The sequence below is a fragment of the Sus scrofa genome, chromosome 12, assembly GCF_054392235.1.
Source record: "Sus scrofa isolate SSC_HxYL_T2T_F1_AM1 chromosome 12, Sscrofa_HxYL_maternal_Yorkshire_Landrace_v2.0, whole genome shotgun sequence".
Classification (NCBI taxonomy): domain Eukaryota; kingdom Metazoa; phylum Chordata; class Mammalia; order Artiodactyla; family Suidae; genus Sus; species Sus scrofa.
The window spans coordinates 33,695,221-33,719,627 of NC_139394.1; the positions used below are offsets into that span (position 1 = coordinate 33,695,221).

The 24,407-nt window shown below is 58.0% G+C and overlaps 1 protein-coding gene across 1 annotated transcript; it reads left to right on the forward strand.

Annotated features, from left to right (window-relative positions):
- Positions 1-3,864: 3,864 nt before the first annotated feature.
- On the forward strand, positions 3,865-11,891 carry LOC146398166 (uncharacterized). Its single transcript, XM_084983009.1, has 3 exons — positions 3,865-3,954; positions 5,005-5,011; positions 10,659-11,891. Exons 1-3 carry the CDS (start codon positions 3,865-3,867, stop codon positions 11,771-11,773), a joined length of 1,212 nt encoding a protein of 403 aa, XP_084839135.1. The 3' UTR covers positions 11,774-11,891.
- The last annotated feature ends 12,516 nt before the right edge of the window (positions 11,892-24,407 follow it).

Sequence of the window (24,407 nt, forward strand, 5' to 3'; positions counted from 1 at the left end):
CTTTGCTCAGAAAAGCAACGCAAACCGTTTTCTCACCCGGCCCTCCGTTCTCCATGGGCAAAGCGGGGCAGGACTGCATCTGGCTCACTGGACACTGCTGCTTTGCTGGGGTTCTCTGGCGCCTGAAACCCACTTCCAACGTGTTCTCCTTCGTGGGGAAGCAGGATTGGGTGCGTGAAGGCCTTCAGCGCACAGGCCCCAGCCATGCACCCTGAGCCAGCTCGGCCGCACAGGGCTGAGGCCCCGTCGCACCAAGGGCCCAAAACGAGCTTCTGGCAGCTGCATTCAGCAAGGTGTAACTCTCCTTGGGGAGCAAACAACAGCCCCAACGCGCCTCATCTAAGGAAAGCATCCGAAGCCGTTTTCTCACCCGGCCTTCCGCTCTCCATAGGCCAAAGCGGGGATGGGCTGCCCCTGTCTCCCTGGGCACTGCTGCTTTGCTGGGGGTTTCCCGTGCCTGAATCCCACTCCCAACGAGTTCTCCTTCGTGGGGACGCAGGATTGGGCACGCGAATGCATTCTGCGCCCAGGCCCCAGCCATGCCCCCTGAGCCAGCTAGGCTGCTCAGCTCTGAGGCCCCTTAGCACCAACGGCCCAAAACAGGCTGCTTGGAGCTGCATTCAGCAAGGTGAAACTCCCCTCAGGGAGCAATCAACAGCCACAATGTGCCTTTTGTCAGGAAACCAAGCAAGCTCTTTTCTAACCCAGCACTCTGCTCTCCAGGGGCAAAGAGGGGCTGGGCTACTATGGGCTCCCTGGGCAGTGCTGCTTTGCTGGGGTTCTCCGGCGCCTGAAACCCACTCCCAAAGTGTACTCCTTCGTGCGGAAGCAGGATTGGGCGCGCCACTGCCCTCTGCGCCCAGGCCCCTGCCATACCCCCTGAGACAGCTAGGCCGCTCAGCACCGAGACCCTGTCGCACCGACGGCCCCAAACGAGCTTCTGGCAGCTGCATTCGGCAAGGTGAAATTCTCCTCAGGCAGCAAACAACAGCCCCAATCCGCCAATGCTCAGGAAAGCAACGCAAGCCGTTTTCTCACCCGGCCCTCCGTTCTCCATATGGCAAAGGGGGGCTGGGTTGCCCCTGGTTCCCTGGGTACTGCTGCTTTGCTGGGGGTCTCCGGCGCCTGAAACCCACTCTCAATGTGTTCTCCTTCGTGGGGAAGCAGGATTGGGCACGCGAAGGCCTTCAGCGCACAGGCCCAAGCCATTCCCCCTGAGCCAGCTAGGCCGCTCGGTGCTTAGTCCCGTCGCACCAACGGCCCAAAATGAGCTTCTGGGAGGTGCATTCGTCAAAGTGAAAGACTCCTCGGGGAGCAAACAAAAGCCCCATCGCACCTCTGCTCAGTAAAGTAACGCAAGCCGTTTTCTACCCGGCCCTCCGCTCTCCATAGGGCAAAGCGGGGATGGGCTTCCCCTGGCTCCCTGGGCACTGCTGCTTTCCTGGGGTGTCCGGCACCTGAAACCCACTCTCAACGTGTTCTCCTTCGTGGGGAAGCAGGATTGGGCACGCAAAGGCCTTCTGTGCCCACGCCCCAGCCATGCCCCCTGAGCTAGCTAGGCCACACAGCGCCGATTCTCCGTCGCAGCGACGGACCCAAAGGAGCTTCTGGCAGCTGCATTCTGCAAAGGGAAACTCTCCTCCTGCAGCAAACAACAGCCCCAACGCGCCTCAGCTCAGGAAAGCAGCGCAAGCCGTTTTCTCACCCGGGCCTCCGTTCTCCATATGGATAAAGTGGGGCTGGGTTGCCCCTGGTTCCCTGGGTACTGCTGCTTTGCTGGGGGTCTCCGGCACTTGAAGCCCACTGCCAACGTGTTCTGCTTCGTGGGGAAGCAGGATTGGGCATGCCACTGCCCTCTGCGCCCAGGCCCCTGCCATGCCGCCTGAGCCATCTTGGCCGCTCAGTGCCGAGCCCCCGTCGCACCAACAGCCCAAAACGAGCTTCTGGGAGCTGCATTCTGCAAGGTGAAACTCTTCTCGGGGAGGAAATATGAGCCCCAATGCGCCAATGCTCAAGGAAGCAGCGCAAGTCGTTTACTCACCCGTCCATCCGCTCTCCATAGGGCAAAGGTGGGCTTGACTGCCCCTGGCTCCCTGGCACTGCTTCTTTGATGGGGGTCTCCAGCGCCTGAAACCCAGTCCTAACGGGTTCTTCTTCGTGGGGAAGCAGGATTGGGCTTGCCAAAGCCCTCTGCGCCCAGACGCATGCCATGCCCCCTGAGCCAGCTCGGCCGCTCAGCGCCGAAGCGCCGTCGCACCAACGACGCAGAAGGAGCTTCTGGGAGCTGCATTCAGCAAGGTGAAACTCTCCTCGGGGAGCAAACAAAAGCCCTAAGAAGCCTCAGCTCAGTAAAGCAATGCAAGCCGTTTTCTCACCCGGCCCTCCGCTCTCCATAGGGTAAAGAGGGGCTGGGCTGCCCCTGGCTCCCTGGGCACTGCTGCTTTGCTGGGGAACCGGGGCCTGAAACCCACTTCTAACGTGTACTCCTTCGTGGGGAAGAAGGATTGGGCATGAGAAGGCCTTCTGCGCCCAGGCCCAAAATGTGCCCCTGGGAGGTGCATTCGTCAAAGTGAAAGACTCCTTGGGGAGCAAACAAAAGCCCCATCGCACCTCTGCTCAGGAAAGTAACGCAAGCCATTTTCTACTCAGCCCTCTGCTCTCCATAGGGCAAAGCGGGGCTGGGCTTCCCCTGGCTCCCTGGGCACTGCTGCTTTCCTGGGGTGTCCGGCACCTGAAACCCACTCTCAACGTGTTCTCCTTCGTGGGGACGCAGGATTGGGCACGCAAAGGCCTTCTGCGCACACGCCCCATCAATGCCCCCTGAGCTAGCTAGGCCGCTCAGCACCGAGGACACGTCGCACCAACGACCCAAAACAAGCTTCTGGGAGCTGCATTCGGCAAGGTGAAATTCTCCTCAGGGAGCAAACAAGAGCCCCAATCCGCCAATGCTCAGGAAAGCAACGCAAGCCGTTTTCTCACCCGGCCCTCCGTTCTCCATGGGCAAAGCGGGGCAGGACTGCAAATGGCTCCCTGGGCACTACTGCTTTGCGGGGGATCTCCGGCTCCTGAAACCCACTCCCAACGTGTTCTCCTTCGTGGGGAAGCAGGATTGGGCGCGCGAAAGCCTTCTGCCCCCACGCCCCAGCCATGCCCCCTGAGACAGCTAGGCCAACGAGCACCGTTGCTCCGTCGCAACAACGGCCCAAAACGAGCTTCTGGCAGCTGCATTCTGCAAAGGGAAACTCTCCTCCGGCAGCAAACAACAGCCCCAAGGCGCCTCTGCTCAGGAAAGCACAGCAAGCCTTTTTCTCACCCGGCCTCCGATCTCCCTAAGGAAAAGCGGGGCTGGGTTGCCCCTGGTTCCCTGGGTACTGATGCTTTGCTGGGGGAGTCCGGTACCTGAAGCCCACTCTCAACGTGTTCTCCTTCGTGGGGAAGCAGGATTGGGCGCGCAAAGCCTTCTGCGCCCTCTCCACATCAATGCCCACTGAGCTAGCAACTCCGCTCAGCAACGAGCCCCCGTCACACCAACAGCCCAAAACGAGCTTCTGGGAGCTGCATTCTGCAAGGTGAAACTCTCCTCGGGGAGCAAACAAAAGCCCTAACAAGCCTCAGCTCAGTAAAGCAATGCAAGCCGTTTTCTCACCCGACCATCCACTCTCCATAGGGCAAAGATGGGCTTGATTGCCCCTGGCTCCCTGGCACTGCTTCTTTGATGGGGGTCTCCAGCGCCTGAAACCCAGTCCTAACGGGTTCTTCTTCATGGGGAAGCAGGATTGGGCGTGCGAAGGCCCTCTGCGCCCAGACGCATGCCATGCCCCCTGAGCCAGCTCGGCCGCTCAGCGCCGAAGCACCGTCGAAGCAATGACGCAAAAGGAGCTTCTGGGAGGTGCATTCGTCAAAGCGAAAGACTCCTCGGGGAGCAAACAAAAGCCCCATCGCAACTCTGCTCAGGTAAGTAACGCAAGCCGTTTTCTACCCGGCCCTCCGCTCTCCATAGGGCAAAGCGGGGCTGGGCTTCCCCTGGCTCCCTGGGGACTGCTGCTTTGCTGGGGTGTCCGGCACCTGAAACCCACTCTTAACGTGTTCTCCTTCGTGGGGAAGCAGGATTGGACATGCAAAGACCTTCTGCGCCCACGCCCCATTAATGCCCCCTGAGCTAGCTAGGCCGCTCAGCACCGAGGACACGTCGCACCAACGACCCAAAACGAGCTTCTGGGAGCTGCATTCGGCAAGGTGAAATTCTCCTCAGGGAGCAAACAACAGCCCCAACGCGCCTCAGCTCAGGAAAGCAACGCAAGCCGTTTTCTCACCCGGCCCTCCGTTCTCCATGGGCAAAGCGGGGCAGGACTGCAAATGGCTCCCTGGGCACTACTGCTTTGCGGGGGATCTCCGGCTCCTGAAACCCACTCCCAACGTGTTCTCCTTCGTGGGGAAGCAGGATTGGGCGCGCGAAAGCCTTCTGCCCCCACGCCCCAGCCATGCCCCCTGAGGCAGCTAGGCCACCCAGCGCCGAGGCTCCGTCGTACCGACGGCCCAAAACGAGCTTCTGGCAGCTGCATTCTGCAAAGGGAAACTCTCCTCCGGCAGCAAACAACAGCCCCAAGGCGCCTCGGCTCAGGAAAGCAGCGCAAGCCGTTTTCTCACCCGGGCCTCCGTTCTCCATATGGATAAAGGGGGGCTGGGTTGCCCCTGGTTCCCTGGGCCCTGCTGCCCTGCTGGGGGTCTCAGGCACTTGAAGCCCACTGCCAACGTGTTCTGCTTCGTGGGGAAGCAGGATTGGGCATGCCACTGCCCTCTGCGCCCAGGCCCCTGCCATGCCGCCTGAGCCATCTTGGCCGCTCACTGCCGAGCCCCCGTCGCACCAACAGCCCAAAACGAGCTTCTGGGAGCTGCATTCTGCAAGGTGAAACTCTTCTCGGGGAGGAAATATGAGCCCCAATGCGCCAATGCTCAAGGAAGCAGCGCAAGTCGTTTACTCACCCGTCCATCCGCTCTCCATAGGGCAAAGGTGGGCTTGACTGCCCCTGGCTCCCTGGCACTGCTTCTTTGATGGGGGTCTCCAGCGCCTGAAACCCAGTCCTAACGGGTTCTTCTTCGTGGGGAAGCAGGATTGGGCGTGCGAAGGCCCTCTGCGCCCAGACGCATGCCATGCCCCCTGAGCCAGCTCGGCCGCTCAGCGCCGAAGCGCCGTCGCACCAACGATGCAAAAGGAGCTTCTGGGAGCTGCATTCAGCAAGGTGAAACTCTCCTCGGGGAGCAAACAAAAGCCCTAAGAAGCCTCAGCTCAGTAAAGCAATGCAAGCCGTTTTCTCACCCGGCCCTCCGCTCTCCATAGGGTAAAGAGGGGCTGGGCTGCCCCTGGCTCCCTGGGCACTGCTGCTTTGCTGGGGAACCGGGGCCTGAAACCCACTTCTAACGTGTACTCCTTCGTGGGGAGGAAGGACTGGGGATGAGAAGGCCTTCTGCGCCCAGGCCCCAGCCATGCCACTGAGCAAGCTAGGCTGCTCAGCGCCTAGAACCCGACCCACCAACGGCCCAAAACGAGCTTCTGGGAGCTGCATTCGGCAAGGTGAAAAATCATCGTGGAGCAAACAACTACCCCAACATTCCTTTGCTCAGAAAAGCAACGCAAACCGTTTTCTCACCCGGCCCTCCGTTCTCCATGGGCAAAGCGGGGCAGGACTGCATCTGGCTCACTGGACACTGCTGCTTTGCTGGGGTTCTCTGGCGCCTGAAACCCACTTCCAACGTGTTCTCCTTCGTGGGGAAGCAGGATTGGGTGCGTGAAGGCCTTCAGCGCACAGGCCCCAGCCATGCACCCTGAGCCAGCTCGGCCGCACAGGGCTGAGGCCCCGTCGCACCAAGGGCCCAAAACGAGCTTCTGGCAGCTGCATTCAGCAAGGTGTAACTCTCCTTGGGGAGCAAACAACAGCCCCAACGCGCCTCATCTAAGGAAAGCATCCGAAGCCGTTTTCTCACCCGGCCTTCCGCTCTCCATAGGCCAAAGCGGGGATGGGCTGCCCCTGGCTCCCTGGGCACTGCTGCTTTGCTGGGGGTTTCCCGTGCCTGAATCCCACTCCCAACGAGTTCTCCTTCGTGGGGACGCAGGATTGGGCACGCGAATGCATTCTGCGCCCAGGCCCCAGCCATGCCCCCTGAGCCAGCTAGGCTGCTCAGCTCTGAGGCCCCTTAGCACCAACGGCCCAAAACAGGCTGCTTGGAGCTGCATTCAGCAAGGTGAAACTCCCCTCAGGGAGCAATCAACAGCCACAATGTGCCTTTTGTCAGGAAACCAACGCAAGCTCTTTTCTAACCCAGCACTCTGCTCTCCAGGGGCAAAGAGGGGCTGGGCTACTATGGGCTCCCTGGGCAGTGCTGCTTTGCTGGGGAACCGGGGCCTGAAACCCACTTCTAACGTGTACTCCTTCGTGGGGAAGAAGGATTGGGCATGAGAAGGCCTTCGCACGCCCAATCCTGCTTCCCCACGAAGAAGAACCCGTTAGGACTGGGTTTCAGGCGCTGGAGACCCCCATCAAAGAAGCAGTGCCAGGGAGCCAGGGGCAGTCAAGCCCACCTTTGCCCTATGGAGAGCGGATGGACGGGTGAGTAAACGACTTGCGCTGCTTCCTTGAGCATTGGCGCATTGGGGCTCATATTACCTCCACGAGAAGAGTTTCACCTTGCAGATGCAGCTCCCAGAAGCTCGTTTTGGGCTGTTGGTGCGACGGGGGCTCGGCACTGAGCAGCCAAGCTGGCTCAGGCGGCATGGAAGGGGCCTGGGCGCAGAGGGCAGTGGCATGCCCAATCCTGCTTCCCCACGAAGCAGAACACGTTGGCAGTGGGCTTCAAGTGCCGGAGACCACCAGCAAAGCAGCAGTACCCAGGGAACCAGGGGCAACCCAGCCCCCCTTTATCCATATGGAGAACGGAGGCCCGGGTGAGAAAACGGCTTGCGCTGCTTTCCTGAGCCGAGGTGCATTGGGGCTGTGGTTTGCTGCCGGAGGAGAGTTTCCCTTTGCAGAATGCAACTGCCAGAAGCTCGTTTGGGGCCTTCGGTACGACGGAGCCTCGGCGCTGGGTGGCCTAGCAGTCTCAGAGGGCATGTCTGGGGCTTGGGGGCAGAAGGCCTTTGCACGCCCAATCCTGCTTCCCCACGAAGGAGAACACGTTGAGAGTGGGTTTCAGGTGCCGGACACCCCAGGAAAGCAGCAGTGCCCATGGAGCCAGGGGAAGCCCAGCCCCGCTTTGCCCTATGGAGAGCGGAGGGCCGGGTAGAAAACGGCTTGCGTTACTTTCCTGAGCAGAGGTGCGATGGGGCTTTTGTTTGCTCCCCGAGGAGTCTTTCACTTTGACGAATGCACCTCCCAGAAGCTCATTTTGGGCCGTTGGTGCGAGGGGACTAAGCACCGAGCGGCCTAGCTGGCTCAGGGGGAATGGCTTGGGCCTGTGCGCTGAAGGCCTTCGCGTGCCCAATCCTGCTTCCCCACGAAGGAGAACACATTGAGAGTGGGTTTCAGGCGCCGGAGACCCCCAGCAAAGCAGCAGTACCCAGGGAACCAGGGGCAACCCAGCCCCCCTTTGCCATAAGAAGTACGGAGGCCCGGGTGAGAAAACAGCTTGCGCTGCTTTCCTGAGCCGAGGCGCGTTGGGGCTGTTGTTTGCTACCTGAGGAGAGTTGCACCTTGCTGAATGCAGCTCCCAGAAGCTCGTTTGGGGCCGTCGGTGCGACGGGGCCTCGGTGCTGAGCGGCCTAGCTGGCTCAGGGGGTATGGCAGGGGCCTGGGCGCAGAGGGCAGTGGCGCGCCCAATCCTGCTTCCGCACGAAGGAGTACACTTTGGGAATGGGTTTCAGGCGCCGGAGACCCCCAGCAAACAGCACTGCCCAGGGAGCCCATAGTAGCCCAGCCCCTCTTTGCCCCTGGAGAGCAGAGTGCTGGGTTAGAAAAGAGCTTGCGTTGGTTTCCTGACAAAAAGGCACATTGTGGCTGTTGATTGCTCCCTGAGGGGAGTTTCACCTTGCTGAATGCAGCTCCAAGCAGCCTGTTTTGGGCCGTTGGTGCTAAGGGGCCTCAGAGCTGAGCAGCCTAGCTGGCTCAGGGGGCATGGCTGGGGCCTGGGCGCAGAATGCATTCGCGTGCCCAATCCTGCGTCCCCACGAAGGAGAACTCGTTGGGAGTGGGATTCAGGCACGGGAAACCCCCAGCAAAGCAGCAGTGCCCAGGGAGCCAGGGGCAGCCCATCCCCGCTTTGGCCTATGGAGAGCGGAAGGCCGGGTGAGAAAACGGCTTGCGTTACTTTCCTGAGCAGAGGTGTGATGGGGCTTTTGTTTGCTCCCCGAGGAGTCTTTCACTTTGACGAATGCACCTCCCAGAAGCTCCTTTTGTGTCGTTGGTGAGACGTGTCCTCGGTGCTGAGCGGCCGAGCTGGCTCAGGGGGCATGGCTGGGGCCTGTGCGCTGAAGGCCTTCGCGCGCCCAATCCTGCTTCCCCACGAAGCAGAACACGTTGGGAGTGGGTTTCAGGTGCCGGAGACCCCCAGCAAAGCAGCAGTACCCAGGGAACCAGGGGCAACCCAGCCCCCCTTTATCCATATGGAGATCGGAGGCCCGGGTGAGAAAAGGGCTTGCGCTGCTTTCCTGAGCCGAGGCGCATTGGGGCTGTTGTTTCCTGCCAGCAGAGAGTTTCCCTTTGCAGAAAGCAGCTGCCAGAAGCTCGTTTTGGGCCTTCGGTGCGACGGAGCCTCGGCGCTGGGTGGCCTAGCTGCCTCAGGGGGCATGGCTGGGGCGTGGGCGCAGAAGGCTTCCGCGCGCCCAATCCTGCTTCCCCACGAAGGAGAACACGTTGGGAGTGGGTTTCAGGAGCCGGAGATCCCCCGCAAAGCAGTAGTGCCCAAGGAGCCATTTGCAGTCCTGCCCCGCTTTGTCCATGGAGAACGGAGGGCCGGGTGAGAAAACGGCTTGCGTTGCTTTCCTGAGCATTGGCGGGTTGGGGCTGTTGTTTGCTCCCTGAGGAGAATTTCACCTTGCCGAATGCAGCTCCCAGAAGCTCGTTTTGGGTCGTTGGTTCGACGTGTCCTCGGTGCTGAGCGGCCTAGCTAGCTCTGGGTGCATGGCTGGGGCGTGGGCGCAGAAGGCCTTTGCGCGCCCAATCCTGCTTCCCCTGAAAGGATGAAAATGCAACCTAACCCTCCCAGAACCCAGGAAGTTTATAAAAAGCTCTAAATGTCCCCGAATTCCAGACCCTGCTCGCTGCCAGTAAATAGGTAGAAGGTCACACTTCCTATTGTTCCAGGGCCTGCTATCCTGGCCTAAGTAAGATAACAGGAAATGAGTTGACTAATCGCTTATCTGGATTCTGTAAAACTGACTGGCACCATAGAAGAATTGATTACACATTGACAGCCCTAGTGACCTATCTCAACTGCAATCTGTCACTCTGCCCAGGAGCCCACGCAGATGCGGACCTCCGGAGCTATTTTAAAATGATTGGTCCACGGAGCGCGGGCTCTCAATATTTTAAAATGATTGGTTTGTGACGCACAGGCTTTGTTGTGAACCCCATAAAAGCTGTCCCGATTCCGCACTCGGGGCCGCAGTCCTCTACCCCTGCGTGGTGTACGACTGTGGGCCCCAGCGCGCTTGGAATAAAAATCCTCTTGCTGTTTGCATCAAGACCGCTTCTCGTGAGTGATTTGGGGTGTCGCCTCTTCCGAGCCCGGACGAGGGGGATTGTTCTTTTACTGGCCTTTCATTTGGTGCGTTGGCCGGGAACTCCTGCGACCACCCCTTACACCCGAGAACCGACTTGGAGGTAAAGGGATCCCCTTTGGAACGTGTGTGTGTGTCGGCCGGCGTCTCTGTTCTGAGTGTCTGTTTTCGGTGATGCGCGCTTTCGGTTTGCAGCTGTCCTCTCAGACCGTAAGGACTGGAGGACTGTGATCAGCAGACGTGCTAGGAGGATCACAGGCTGCCGCCCTGGGGGACGCCCTGGGAGGTGGGGAGAGCCAGGGACGCCTGGTGGTCTCCTACTGTCGGTCAGAGGACCGAGTTCTGTTGTTGAAGCGAAAGCTTCCCCCTCCGCGGCCGTCCGACTCTTTTGCCTGCTTGTGGAAGACGCGGACGGGTCGCGTGTGTCTGGATCTGTTGGTTTCTGTTTCGTGTGTCTTTGTCTTGTGCGTCCTTGTCTACAGTTTTAATATGGGACAGACAGTGACGACCCCCCTTAGTTTGACTCTCGACCATTGGACTGAAGTTAGATCCAGGGCTCATAATTTGTCAGTTCAGGTTAAGAAGGGACCTTGGCAGACTTTCTGTGCCTCTGAATGGCCAACATTCGATGTTGGATGGCCATCAGAGGGGACTTTTAATTCTGAAATTATCCTGGCTGTTAAAGCAATCATTTTTCAGACTGGACCCGGCTCTCATCCTGATCAGGAGCCCTATATCCTTACGTGGCAAGATTTGGCAGAAGATCCTCCGCCATGGGTTAAACCATGGCTAAATAAACCAAGAAAGCCAGGCCCCCGAATCCTGGCTCTTGGAGAGAAAAACAAACACTCGGCCGAAAAAGTCGAGCCCTCTCCTCATATCTACCCCGAGATCGAGGAGCCGCCGACTTGGCCGGAACCCCAACCTGTTCCCCCACCCCCTTATCCAGCACAGGGTGCTGCGAGGGGACCCTCTGCCCCTCCTGGAGCTCCGGTGGTGGAGGGACCTGCTGCCGGGACTCGGAGCCGGAGAGGCGCCACCCCGGAGCGGACAGACGAGATCGCGATATTACCGCTGTGCACCTATGGCCCTCCCATGCCGGGGGGCCAATTGCAGCCCCTCCAGTATTGGCCCTTTTCTTCTGCAGATCTCTATAATTGGAAAACTAACCATCCCCCTTTCTCGGAGGATCCCCAACGCCTCACGGGGTTGGTGGAGTCCCTTATGTTCTCTCACCAGCCTACTTGGGATGATTGTCAACAGCTGCTGCAGACACTCTTCACAACCGAGGAGCGAGAGAGAATTCTGTTAGAGGCTAGAAAAAATGTTCCTGGGGCCGACGGGCGACCCACGCAGTTGCAAAATGAGATTGACATGGGATTTCCCTTGACTCGCCCCGGTTGGGACTACAACACGGCTGAAGGTAGGGAGAGCTTGAAAATCTATCGCCAGGCTCTGGTGGCGGGTCTCCGGGGCGCCTCAAGACGGCCCACTAATTTGGCTAAGGTAAGAGAGGTGATGCAGGGACCGAACGAACCTCCCTCGGTATTTCTTGAGAGGCTCATGGAAGCCTTCAGGCGGTTCACCCCTTTTGATCCTACCTCGGAGGCCCAGAAAGCCTCAGTGGCCCTGGCCTTCATTGGGCAGTCGGCTCTGGATATCAGAAAGAAACTTCAGAGACTGGAAGGGTTACAGGAGGCTGAGTTACGTGATCTAGTGAGAGAGGCAGAGAAGGTGTATTACAGAAGGGAGACAGAAGAGGAGAAGGAACAGAGAAAAGAAAAGGAGAGAGAAGAAAGGGAGGAAAGACATGATAGACGGCAAGAGAAGAATTTGACTAAGATCTTGGCCGCAGTGGTTGAAGGGAAGAGCAGCAGGGGGAGAGAGAGAGATTTTAGGAAAATTAGGTCAGGCCCTAGACAGTCAGGGAACCTGGGCAATAGGACCCCACTCGACAAGGACCAGTGTGCGTATTGTAAAGAAAAAGGACACTGGGCAAGGAACTGCCCCAAGAAGGGAAACAAAGGACCGAAGGTCCTAGCTCTGGAAGAAGATAAAGATTAGGGGAGACGGGGTTTGGACCCCCTCCCCGAGCCCAGGGTAACTTTGAAGGTGGAGGGGCAACCAGTTGAGTTCCTGGTTGATACCGGAGCGGAGCATTCAGTGCTGCTACAACCATTAGGAAAACTAAAAGAAAAAAAAAAAATCCTGGGTGATGGGTGCCACAGGGCAACGGCAGTATCCATGGACTACCCGAAGAACCATTGACTTGGGAGTGGGACGGGTAACCCACTCGTTTCTGGTCATCCCTGAGTGCCCAGTACCCCTTCTAGGTAGAGACTTACTGACCAAGATGGGAGCTCAAATTTCTTTTGAACAAGGAAGACCAGAAGTGTCTGTGAATAACAAACCCATCACTGTGTTGACCCTCCAATTAGATGATGAATATCGACTATATTCTCCCCAAGTAAAGCCTGATCAAGATATACAGTCCTGGTTGGAGCAGTTTCCCCAAGCCTGGGCAGAAACCGCAGGGATGGGTTTGGCAAAGCAAGTTCCCCCACAGGTTATTCAGCTGAAGGCCAGTGCTACACCAGTATCAGTCAGACAGTACCCCTTGAGTAGAGAGGCTCGAGAAGGAATTTGGCCGCATGTTCAAAGATTAATCCAACAGGGCATCCTAGTTCCTGTCCAATCCCCTTGGAATACTCCCCTGCTACCGGTTAGGAAGCCTGGGACCAATGATTATCGACCAGTACAGGACTTGAGAGAGGTCAATAAAAGGGTGCAGGACATACACCCAATGGTCCCGAACGCTTATAACCTCTTGAGCGCCCTCCCGCCTGAACGGAACTGGTACACAGTATTGGACTTAAAAGATGCCTTCTTCTGCCTGAGATTACACCCCACTAGCCAACCACTTTTTGCCTTCGAATGGAGAGATCCAGGTACGGGAAGAACCGGGCAGCTCACCTGGACCCGACTGCCCCAAGGGTTCAAGAACTCCCCGACCATCTTTGACGAAGCCCTACACAGGGACCTGGCCAACTTCAGGATCCAACACCCTCAGGTGACCCTCCTCCAGTACGTGGATGACCTGCTTCTGGCGGGAGCCACCAAACAGGACTGCTTAGAAGGTACGAAGGCACTACTGCTGGAATTGTCTGACCTAGGCTACAGAGCCTCCGCTAAGAAGGCCCAGATTTGCAGGAGAGAGGTACCATACTTGGGGTACAGTTTGCGGGGCGGGCAGCGATGGCTGACGGAGGCACGGAAGAGAACTGTAGTCCAGATACCGGCCCCAACCACAGCCAAACAAGTGAGAGAGTTTTTGGGGACAGCTGGATTTTGCAGACTGTGGATCCCGGGGTTTGCGACCTTAGCAGCCCCACTCTACCCGCTAACCAAAGAAAAAGGGGAATTCTCCTGGGCTCCTGAGCACCAGAAGGCATTTGATGCTATCAAAAAGGCCCTGCTGAGCGCACCTGCTCTGGCCCTCCCTGATGTAACTAAACCCTTTACCCTTTATGTGGATGAGCGTAAGAGAGTAGCCCGGGGAGTTTTAACCCAAACCCTAGGACCATGGAGGAGACCTGTTGCCTACCTGTCAAAGAAGCTCGATCCTGTAGCCAGTGGTTGGCCCGTATGCCTGAAGGCTATCGCAGCTGTGGCCATACTGGTCAAGGACGCTGACAAATTGACTTTGGGACAGAATATAACTGTAATAGCCCCCCATGCATTGGAGAACATCGTTCGGCAGCCCCCAGACCGATGGATGACCAACGCCCGCATGACCCACTATCAAAGCCTGCTTCTCACAGAGAGGGTCACGTTTGCTCCACCAGCCGCTCTCAACCCTGCCACTCTTCTGCCTGAAGAGACTGATGAACCAGTGACTCATGATTGCCATCAACTATTGATTGAGGAGACTGGGGTCCGCAAGGACCTTACAGACATACCGCTGACTGGAGAAGTGCTAACCTGGTTCACTGACGGAAGCAGCTATGTGGTGGAAGGTAAGAGGATGGCTGGGGCGGCGGTGGTGGACGGGACCCGCACGATCTGGGCCAGCAGCCTGCCGGAAGGAACTTCAGTGCAAAAGGCTGAGCTCATGGCCCTCACGCAAGCTTTGCGGCTGGCCGAAGGGAAATCCATAAACATTTATACGGACAGCAGGTATGCCTTTGCGACTGCACACGTACACGGGGCCATCTATAAACAAAGGGGGTTGCTTACCTCAGCAGGGAGGGAAATAAAGAACAAAGAGGAAATTCTAAGCCTATTAGAAGCCTTACATTTGCCAAAAAGGCTAGCTATTATACACTGTCCTGGACATCAGAAAGCCAAAGATCTCATATCTAGAGGGAACCAGATGGCTGACCGGGTTGCCAAGCAGGCAGCCCAGGCTGTTAACCTTATGCCTATAATAGAAACACCCAAAGCCCCAGAACCCAGACGACAGTACACCCTAGAAGACTGGCAAGAGATAAAAAAGATAGACCAGTTCTCTGAGACTCCGGAGGGGACCTGCTATACCTCATATGGGAAGGAAATCCTGCCCCACAAAGAAGGGTTAGAATATGTCCAACAGATACATCGTCTCACCCACCTAGGAACTAAACACCTGCAGCAGTTGGTCAGAACATCCCCTTATCATGTTCTGAGGCTACCAGGAGTGGCTGACTCGGTGGTCAAACATTGTGTGCCCTGCCAGCTGGTTAATGCTAATCCTTCCAGAATACCTCCAGGAAAGAGACTAAGGGGAAGCCACCCAGGCGCTCACTGGGAAGTGGACTTCACTGAGGTAAAGCCGGCTAAATACGGAAACAAATATCTATTGGTTTTTGTAGACACCTTTTCAGGATGGGTAGAGGCTTATCCTACTAAGAAAGAGACTTCAACCGTGGTGGCTAAAAAAATACTGGAGGAAATTTTTCCGAGATTTGGAATACCTAAGGTAATCGGGTCAGACAATGGTCCAGCTTTCATTGCCCAGGTAAGTCAGGGACTGGCCAAGATATTGGGGATTGATTGGAAACTGCATTGTGCATACAGACCCCAAAGCTCAGGACAGGTAGAGAGGATGAATAGAACCATTAAAGAGACCCTTACCAAATTGACCACAGAGACTGGCATTAATGATTGGATAGCTCTCCTGCCCTTTGTGCTCTTCAGGGTTAGGAACACCCCTGGACAGTTTGGGCTGACCCCCTATGAATTGCTCTACGGGGGACCCCCCCCCCCCGTTGGTAGAAATTGCTTCTGTACATAGTGCTGATGTGCTGCTTTCCCAGCCTTTGTTCTTTAGGCTCAAGGCGCTCGAGTGGGTGAGGCAACGAGCGTGGAAGCAGCTCCGGGAGGCCTACTCAGGAGAAGGAGACTTGCAAGTTCCACATCGCTTCCAAGTGGGAGATTCAGTCTATGTTAGACGCCACCGTGCAGGAAACCTCGAGACTCAGTGGAAGGGCCCTTATCTCGTACTTTTGACCACACCAACGGCTATGAATGTCAAAGGAATCTCCACCTGGATCCATGCGTCCCACGTTAAGCTGGCGCCACGTCCCGACTTGGGGTGGAGAGCCGAAAAGACTGAGAATCCCCTTAAGCTTCGCCTCCATCGCCTGGTTCCTTACTCTAACAATAACTCCCCAGGCCAGTAGTAAACGCCTTATAGACAGCTCGAACCCCCATAGACCTTTATCCCTTACCTGGCTGATTATTGACCCTGATACGGGTGTCACTGTAAATAGCACTCGAGGTGTTGCTCCTAGAGGCACCTGGTGGCCTGAACTGCATTTCTGCCTCCAATTGATTAACCCCGCTGTTAAAAGCACACCTCCCAACCTAGTCCGTAGTTATGGGTTCTATTGCTGCCCAGGCACAGAGAAAGAGAAATACTGTGGGGGTTCTGGGGAATCCTTCTGTAGGAGATGGAGCTGCGTCACCTCCAACGATGGAGACTGGAAATGGCCGATCTCTCTCCAGGACCGGGTAAAATTCTCCTTTGTCAATTCCGGCCCGGGCAAGTACAAAGTGATGAAACTATATAAAGATAAGAGCTGCTCCCCATCAGACTTAGATTATCTAAAGATAAGTTTCACTGAAAAAGGAAAACAGGAAAATATTCAAAAGTGGATAAATGGTATGAGCTGGGGAATAGTTTTTTATAAATATGGCGGGGGAGCAGGGTCCACTTTAACCATTCGCCTTAGGATAGAGACGGGGACGGAACCCCCTGTGGCAGTGGGACCCGATAAAGTACTGGCTGAACAGGGGCCCCCAGCCCTGGAGCCACCGCATAACTTGCCGGTGCCCCAATTAACCTCGCTGCGGCCTGACATAACACAGCCGCCTAGCAACGGTACCACTGGATTGATTCCTACCAACACGCCTAGAAACTCCCCAGGTGTTCCTGTTAAGACAGGACAGAGACCCTTCAGTCTCATCCAGGGAGCTTTCCAAGCCATCAACTCCACCGATCCCGATGCCACTTCTTCTTGTTGGCTTTGTCTATCCTCAGGGCCTCCTTATTATGAGGGGATGGCTAAAAAAGGAAAATTCAATGTGACCAAAGAGCATAGAAATCAATGTACATGGGGGTCCCGAAATAAGCTTACCCTCACTGAAGTTTCCGGGAAGGGGACATGCATAGGAAAAGCTCCCCCATCCCACCAACACCTTTGCTATAGTACTGTGGTTTATGAGCAGGCCTCAGAAAATCAGTATTTAGTACCTGGTTATAACAGGTGGTGGGCATGCAATACTGGGTTAACCCCCTGTGTTTCCACCTCAGTCTTCAACCAATCCAAAGATTTCTGTGTCATGGTCCAAATCGTCCCCCGAGTGTACTACCATCCCGAGGAAGTGGTCCTTGATGAATATGACTATTGGTATAACCGACCGAAAAGAGAACCCGTATCCCTTACCCTAGCTGTAATGCTCGGATTAGGGATGGCCGTTGGTGTAGGAACAGGGACAGCTGCCCTGATCACAGGACCACAGCAGCTAGAGAAAGGACTTGGTGAGCTACATGCGGCCATGACAGAAGATCTCCGAGCCTTAGAGGAGTCTGTCAGCAACCTAGAAGAGTCCCTGACTTCTTTGTCTGAAGTGGTTCTACAGAACCGGAGGGGATTAGATCTGCTGTTTCTAAGAGAAGGTGGGTTATGTGCAGCCTTAAAAGAAGAATGTTGCTTCTATGTAGATCACTCAGGAGCCATCAGAGACTCCATGAGCAAGCTTAGAGAAAGGTTAGAGAGGCGTCGAAGGGAAAGAGAGGCTGACCAGGGGTGGTTTGAAGGATGGTTCAACAGGTCTCCTTGGATGACCACCCTGCTTTCTGCTCTGATGGGACCCCTAGTAGTCCTGCTCCTGTTACTTACAGTTGGGCCTTGCTTAATTAATAGGTTTGTTGCCTTTGTTAGAGAACGAGTGAGTGCAGTCCAGATCATGGTACTTAGGCAACAGTACCAAGGCCTTCTGAGCCAAAGAGAAACTGACCTCTAGCCTTCCCAGTTCTAAGATTAGAACTATTAACAAGAGAAGAAGTGGGGAATGAAAGGATGAAAATGCAACCTAACCCTCCCAGAACCCAGGAAGTTAATAAAAAGCTCTAAATGCCCCCGAATTCCAGACCCTGCTCGCTGCCAGTAAATAGGTAGAAGGTCACACTTCCTATAGTTCCAGGGCCTGCTATCCTGGCCAAAGTAAGATAACAGGAAATGAGTTGACTAACCGCTTATCTGGATTCTGTAAAACTGACTGGCACCATAGAAGAATTGATTACACATTGACAGCCCTAGTGACCTATGTCAATTGCAATCTGTCACTCTGCCCAGGAGCCCACGCAGATGCGGACCTCCGGAGCTATTTTAAAATGATTGGTCCACGGAGCGTGGGCTCTCGATATTTTAAAATGATTGGTTCACGGAGAGCGGGCTCTCGATATTTTAAAACGATTGGTCCACGGAGCGCGGGCTCTCAATATTTTAAAATGATTGGTTTGTGACGCACAGGCTTTGTTGTGAACCCCATAAAAGCTGTCCCGATTCCGCACTCGGGGCCGCAGTCCTCTACCCCTGCGTGGCGTACGACTGTGGGCCCCAGCGCGCTTGGAATAAAAATCCTCTTGCTGTTTGCATCAAGACCGCTTCTCGTGCGTGATTTGGGGTGTCGCCTCTTCCGAGCCCGGACGAGGGGGATTGTTCTTTTACTGGCCTTTCACATCCCGCTTGTGAAGTGTCAGCATTTTCAAACCAAGCCAGGCTTCCCCACACAAGAGCCCGCGCTTGGAGTGCCTTGCACGCAGTGGGAAAGCCCTTGCACACACCCGGGGCCAAGGGAGCCCTGGGGAGCCAGGGGCCTGTCTGGCCTGAGCTTGCCAGAGGCCTACGTGCGACCACGGCTAGGGTGGCTTGGCACATCACAACCACATTGGGGCTGGCATTGGTTCCCTGAGTAGGCCAGCGCTCGCCAGGAGACAGCCGTCCGCCTCTTCTTTGGTCGAGTGTGTCAGAGTGCCCCCAGGCCAGGATTGCCCTGGCTCAGCAGAGGCCCCTGCAGGCCGCTTGGGACACGTATGGGTTTTCACACCAAATCAGGCTTCTCCCCCCCAAGAGGACAGGTTTGGAGGGATTTTCAAACCCGGGGAGGCCCTGGCACACCACCGGGGCAAAGGGTGCATTGGGCAGCCGGCTGCCCGCTTCGCCTGAGTCTTCGGAGAGGCCTGGCTGGGCCAAAGGCTAGGCTTGCGCTCGGAAGCACGCCCCCCACTGCGGCGGGTGTTCGTTGGCTGAGCAGAATGTAAAATTGGCCAAGAGGACGCTTCCACCCTCTCTCTGGGTGTGTGGCGTTTGTGAGACCGCCACCAGGTGTGGCTCGCCCTTCCCTTGCTAAGCGATGATGCGTCCGACTTTCGAAAGAAGGCCTTTGGGGGGCCACATCCGGGGGCTCCCCGCAGGTGAGTCCGTTTGGAGTGATTTTCAAGCAATGGCAACCCCCTGCACACAACCAGGGCCAAGGGAGCTCTGGGGGAGCCGAGGCGGCTCCCCGCCCGAGGCCGAGGAGTGGCCGAGGTGGCAAAAGGCTGTAGGCGATGTCCAGAGCAAACCCACGTTGGGGCTGGCGTTCGTTCACTGGTACACCGTCATTTGCCAGGGGGGCAGCTTCCAGAGCCTTGCCTTGTCGTGTGTGTGAGCGAGAGCTCCCAGGCCAAGAGCGCCGAAGCTCAGTATGTATATGTGGCTCGATCCCACCTGTGAAACGGATGCCCTTGGATGCCAAAGCAGGCTCCTCCACACACGAGGACGCCTTTGGCATGAGTGGAAAGCAGGGGAAAGCCCCTGCACACCACTGGGGCCAAGGCCGCATTGGGCAGCCAGGGGCTTGCTTGCCCCGCCTGACTCTTCGGAGAGGCCTAGCTGGGGAGGAGGCTAGGCTTGCCTTCCGAGGCACGCGCGCAGTGTGTGGCTGGTGTTCACTCGATGAGGAGAAGGGAATTTGCCTGGAGGGAGCTTCCAGCCTCCGTGGTTGTGGGGTTTGTGAGACAGCCACCAGGCACTGAGGGCCCTTACCTTGCTTAGAGAGGATGTTTCCTACTTTGGGAAGAAGGCCTTTGGGGGCCCAACCGGGGTGCTCCCCCCGGGTGAGTCCGTTTGGCGTGAGTTCCAAGCCACGGCGGCCGCCGGCACACCACCAGGGCATAGGGAATTTTGGTCAGCCGAGGGGCTGCCTCGCCCCAGGCATAAGAAAGGCCCTGTGGGACAAAGGCTAGGGTTGCTTTCCGGAGGAGTCCCACATTGGGGCTGGTAGTGGCCAGGAGGCAGCGTCCAGACCCTTGTTTGGCCATGAGCGTGAGGCAGGTCCCAGGCCAAGAGCACCCTTGGGCAGTGTATGCGGCTCGACCTCACGCGGGAAAGGTATGCTTTTTCCAAGCCAAACCAGGCTTCTCCACACGCGAGGACGCCTTTGGAGGGATTTTCAAGCGATGGACACGCCCTGCCCTGCGTCACAACCAGGGCCAAGGGCGCGTCCGGGAGCCCGGGGCCTGCTTCCCACGCCTTATAGGAGAGGCCCAGGCGGGAACTAGGCTAGGGCCGCTTTCCGGAGCAAACCCGCCTCGGGGCAGGTGTTCCTCCACGGATTAGCATATCCTTTGACAGGAGGCCGCTTCCAGGCTCTGGCATTGTGGAGGTTGTGGGCCAGTTAACGTCCCAGATCGCCCCCGGCTCGGCACCGTGTGGCTGTATCGCCCTTGGGAAACGTGTGCATTGCCGAACCACATCGGGCTTCTCCACACAAGGGGAGCTGTTTGGAGGGATTCTCGAGCCAGGGCAATCCCCTGCACGCAAGCAGGGTGAAGGGAGCCTTGGGGAGCCTGGTGCCTGCCTCGCCTGATGTCCAGCAGAGGCCTTGCTGGAGAAAAGGCCAGGGCCGCTGTCCGGAGCAACCCCACACGGAGGCTGGGGTTCATTCACGGAGTAGACTGCCCGTGGCCCGGAGGCATCTGCCAGTCTCTTCTGGGGTCCAGTGAGTGGGGGATCGACCAGGCCAAGAGCACCCAAGCTTGCTGTGTGGTGTTGTCCCCTGCTTGGGAAGTGCATGCTTTTTCCGCCCACACCAGGCCTCGCCACACTCGTGGGCACGTTTGGAGTGCAGATCAAGCCCTGGCCACCCCCGGCCGACAACCGCGGCCAAGGGCGCATTGGGCAGGCTGGCGCCGTCGTTGCCGCAGCTATAGGAGAAGCCTAGCTGGGAAAAAGTCTAGGGTGGCTTTCGGGAGCAAAGCCCCATTGAGGCTGGTGTTTGGCCTCCGAGCCGAACATAGGTTTCCACGAGGCAGAGTGCGGGCTCCTGTTTCGCTTGAGTGCGTGAGCTGGGTAGCAGGCCAAGACGGCCCTGGCTCGGTGTAACCTGCTGCATCCCGCCTGGGAAGTGTCAGCATTTTCAAACCAAGCCAGGCTTCCCCACACAAGAGCCCGCGCTTGGAGTGCCTTGCACGCAGTGGGAAATCCCTTGCACACACCCGGGGCCAAGGGAGCCCTGGGGAGCCAGGGGCCTGTCTGGCCTGAGCTTGCCAGAGGCCTACGTGCGACCACGGCTAGGGTGGCTTGGCACATCACAACCACATTGGGGCTGGCGTTGGTTCCCTGAGTAGGCCAGCGCTCGCCAGGAGACAGCCGTCCGCCTCTTCTTTGGTCGAGTGTGTCAGAGTGCCCCCAGGCCAGGATTGCCCTGGCTCAGCAGAGGCCCCTGCAGGCCGCTTGGGACACGTATGGGTTTTCACACCAAATCAGGCTTCTCCCCCCCAAGAGGACAGGTTTGGAGGGATTTTCAAACCCGGGGAGGCCCTGGCACACCACCGGGGCAAAGGGTGCATTGGGCAGCCGGCTGCCCGCTTCGCCTGAGTCTTCGGAGAGGCCTGGCTGGGCCAAAGGCTAGGCTTGCGCTCGGAAGCACGCCCCCCACTGCGGCGGGTGTTCGTTGGCTGAGCAGAATGTAAAATTGGCCAAGAGGACGCTTCCACCCTCTCTCTGGGTGTGTGGCGTTTGTGAGACCGCCACCAGGTGTGGCTCGCCCTTCCCTTGCTAAGCGATGATGCGTCCGACTTTCGAAAGAAGGCCTTTGGGGGGCCACATCCGGGGGCTCCCCGCAGGTGAGTCCGTTTGGAGTGATTTTCAAGCAATGGCAACCCCCTGCACACAACCAGGGCCAAGGGAGCTCTGGGGGAGCCGAGGCGGCTCCCCGCCCGAGGCCGAGGAGTGGCCGAGGTGGCAAAAGGCTGTAGGCGATGTCCAGAGCAAACCCACGTTGGGGCTGGCGTTCGTTCACTGGTACACCGTCATTTGCCAGGGGGGCAGCTTCCAGAGCCTTGCCTTGTCGTGTGTGTGAGCGAGAGCTCCCAGGCCAAGAGCGCCGAAGCTCAGTATGTATATGTGGCTCGATCCCACCTGTGAAACGGATGCCCTTGGATGCCAAAGCAGGCTCCTCCACACACGAGGACGCCTTTGGCATGAGTGGAAAGCAGGGGAAAGCCCCTGCACACCACTGGGGCCAAGGCCGCATTGGGCAGCCAGGGGCTTGCTTGCCCCGCCTGACTCTTCGGAGAGGCCTAGCTGGGGAGGAGGCTAGGCTTGCCTTCCGAGGCACGCGCGCAGTGTGTGGCTGGTGTTCACTCGATGAGGAGAAGGGAATTTGCCTGGAGGGAGCTTCCAGCCTCCGTGGTTGTGGGGTTTGTGAGACAGCCACCAGGCACTGAGGGCCCTTACCTTGCTTAGAGAGGATGTTTCCTACTTTGGGAAGAAGGCCTTTGGGGGCCCAACCGGGGTGCTCCCCCCGGGTGAGTCCGTTTGGCGTGAGTTCCAAGCCACGGCGGCCGCCGGCACACCACCAGGGCATAGGGAATTTTGGTCAGCCGAGGGGCTGCCTCGCCCCAGGCATAAGAAAGGCCCTGTGGGACAAAGGCTAGGGTTGCTTTCCGGAGGAGTCCCACATTGGGGCTGGTAGTGGCCAGGAGGCAGCGTCCAGACCCTTGTTTGGCCATGAGCGTGAGGCAGGTCCCAGGCCAAGAGCACCCTTGGGCAGTGTATGCGGCTCGACCTCACGCGGGAAAGGTATGCTTTTTCCAAGCCAAACCAGGCTTCTCCACACGCGAGGACGCCTTTGGAGGGATTTTCAAGCGATGGACACGCCCTGCCCTGCGTCACAACCAGGGCCAAGGGCGCGTCCGGGAGCCCGGGGCCTGCTTCCCACGCCTTATAGGAGAGGCCCAGGCGGGAACTAGGCTAGGGCCGCTTTCCGGAGCAAACCCGCCTCGGGGCAGGTGTTCCTCCACGGATTAGCATATCCTTTGACAGGAGGCCGCTTCCAGGCTCTGGCATTGTGGAGGTTGTGGGCCAGTTAACGTCCCAGATCGCCCCCGGCTCGGCACCGTGTGGCTGTATCGCCCTTGGGAAACGTGTGCATTGCCGAACCACATCGGGCTTCTCCACACAAGGGGAGCTGTTTGGAGGGATTCTCGAGCCAGGGCAATCCCCTGCACGCAAGCAGGGTGAAGGGAGCCTTGGGGAGCCTGGTGCCTGCCTCGCCTGATGTCCAGCAGAGGCCTTGCTGGAGAAAAGGCCAGGGCCGCTGTCCGGAGCAACCCCACACGGAGGCTGGGGTTCATTCACGGAGTAGACTGCCCGTGGCCCGGAGGCATCTGCCAGTCTCTTCTGGGGTCCAGTGAGTGGGGGATCGACCAGGCCAAGAGCACCCAAGCTTGCTGTGTGGTGTTGTCCCCTGCTTGGGAAGTGCATGCTTTTTCCGCCCACACCAGGCCTCGCCACACTCGTGGGCACGTTTGGAGTGCAGATCAAGCCCTGGCCACCCCCGGCCGACAACCGCGGCCAAGGGCGCATTGGGCAGGCTGGCGCCGTCGTTGCCGCAGCTATAGGAGAAGCCTAGCTGGGAAAAAGTCTAGGGTGGCTTTCGGGAGCAAAGCCCCATTGAGGCTGGTGTTTGGCCTCCGAGCCGAACATAGGTTTCCACGAGGCAGAGTGCGGGCTCCTGTTTCGCTTGAGTGCGTGAGCTGGGTAGCAGGCCAAGACGGCCCTGGCTCGGTGTAACCTGCTGCATCCCGCCTGGGAAGTGTCAGCATTTTCAAACCAAGCCAGGCTTCCCCACACAAGAGCCCGCGCTTGGAGTGCCTTGCACGCAGTGGGAAATCCCTTGCACACACCCGGGGCCAAGGGAGCCCTGGGGAGCCAGGGGCCTGTCTGGCCTGAGCTTGCCAGAGGCCTACGTGCGACCACGGCTAGGGTGGCTTGGCACATCACAACCACATTGGGGCTGGCGTTGGTTCCCTGAGTAGGCCAGCGCTCGCCAGGAGACAGCCGTCCGCCTCTTCTTTGGTCGAGTGTGTCAGAGTGCCCCCAGGCCAGGATTGCCCTGGCTCAGCAGAGGCCCCTGCAGGCCGCTTGGGACACGTATGGGTTTTCACACCAAATCAGGCTTCTCCCCCCCAAGAGGACAGGTTTGGAGGGATTTTCAAACCCGGGGAGGCCCTGGCACACCACCGGGGCAAAGGGTGCATTGGGCAGCCGGCTGCCCGCTTCGCCTGAGTCTTCGGAGAGGCCTGGCTGGGCCAAAGGCTAGGCTTGCGCTCGGAAGCACGCCCCCCACTGCGGCGGGTGTTCGTTGGCTGAGCAGAATGTAAAATTGGCCAAGAGGACGCTTCCACCCTCTCTCTGGGTGTGTGGCGTTTGTGAGACCGCCACCAGGTGTGGCTCGCCCTTCCCTTGCTAAGCGATGATGCGTCCGACTTTCGAAAGAAGGCCTTTGGGGGGCCACATCCGGGGGCTCCCCGCAGGTGAGTCCGTTTGGAGTGATTTTCAAGCAATGGCAACCCCCTGCACACAACCAGGGCCAAGGGAGCTCTGGGGGAGCCGAGGCGGCTCCCCGCCCGAGGCCGAGGAGTGGCCGAGGTGGCAAAAGGCTGTAGGCGATGTCCAGAGCAAACCCACGTTGGGGCTGGCGTTCGTTCACTGGTACACCGTCATTTGCCAGGGGGGCAGCTTCCAGAGCCTTGCCTTGTCGTGTGTGTGAGCGAGAGCTCCCAGGCCAAGAGCGCCGAAGCTCAGTATGTATATGTGGCTCGATCCCACCTGTGAAACGGATGCCCTTGGATGCCAAAGCAGGCTCCTCCACACACGAGGACGCC

Bases quoted from the DNA above. Each gene is read 5' to 3' on its own strand.
- LOC146398166 (XM_084983009.1), top strand. From the start codon at position 3,865: ATGACGCAAAAGGAGCTTCTGGGAGGTGCATTCGTCAAAGCGAAAGAC.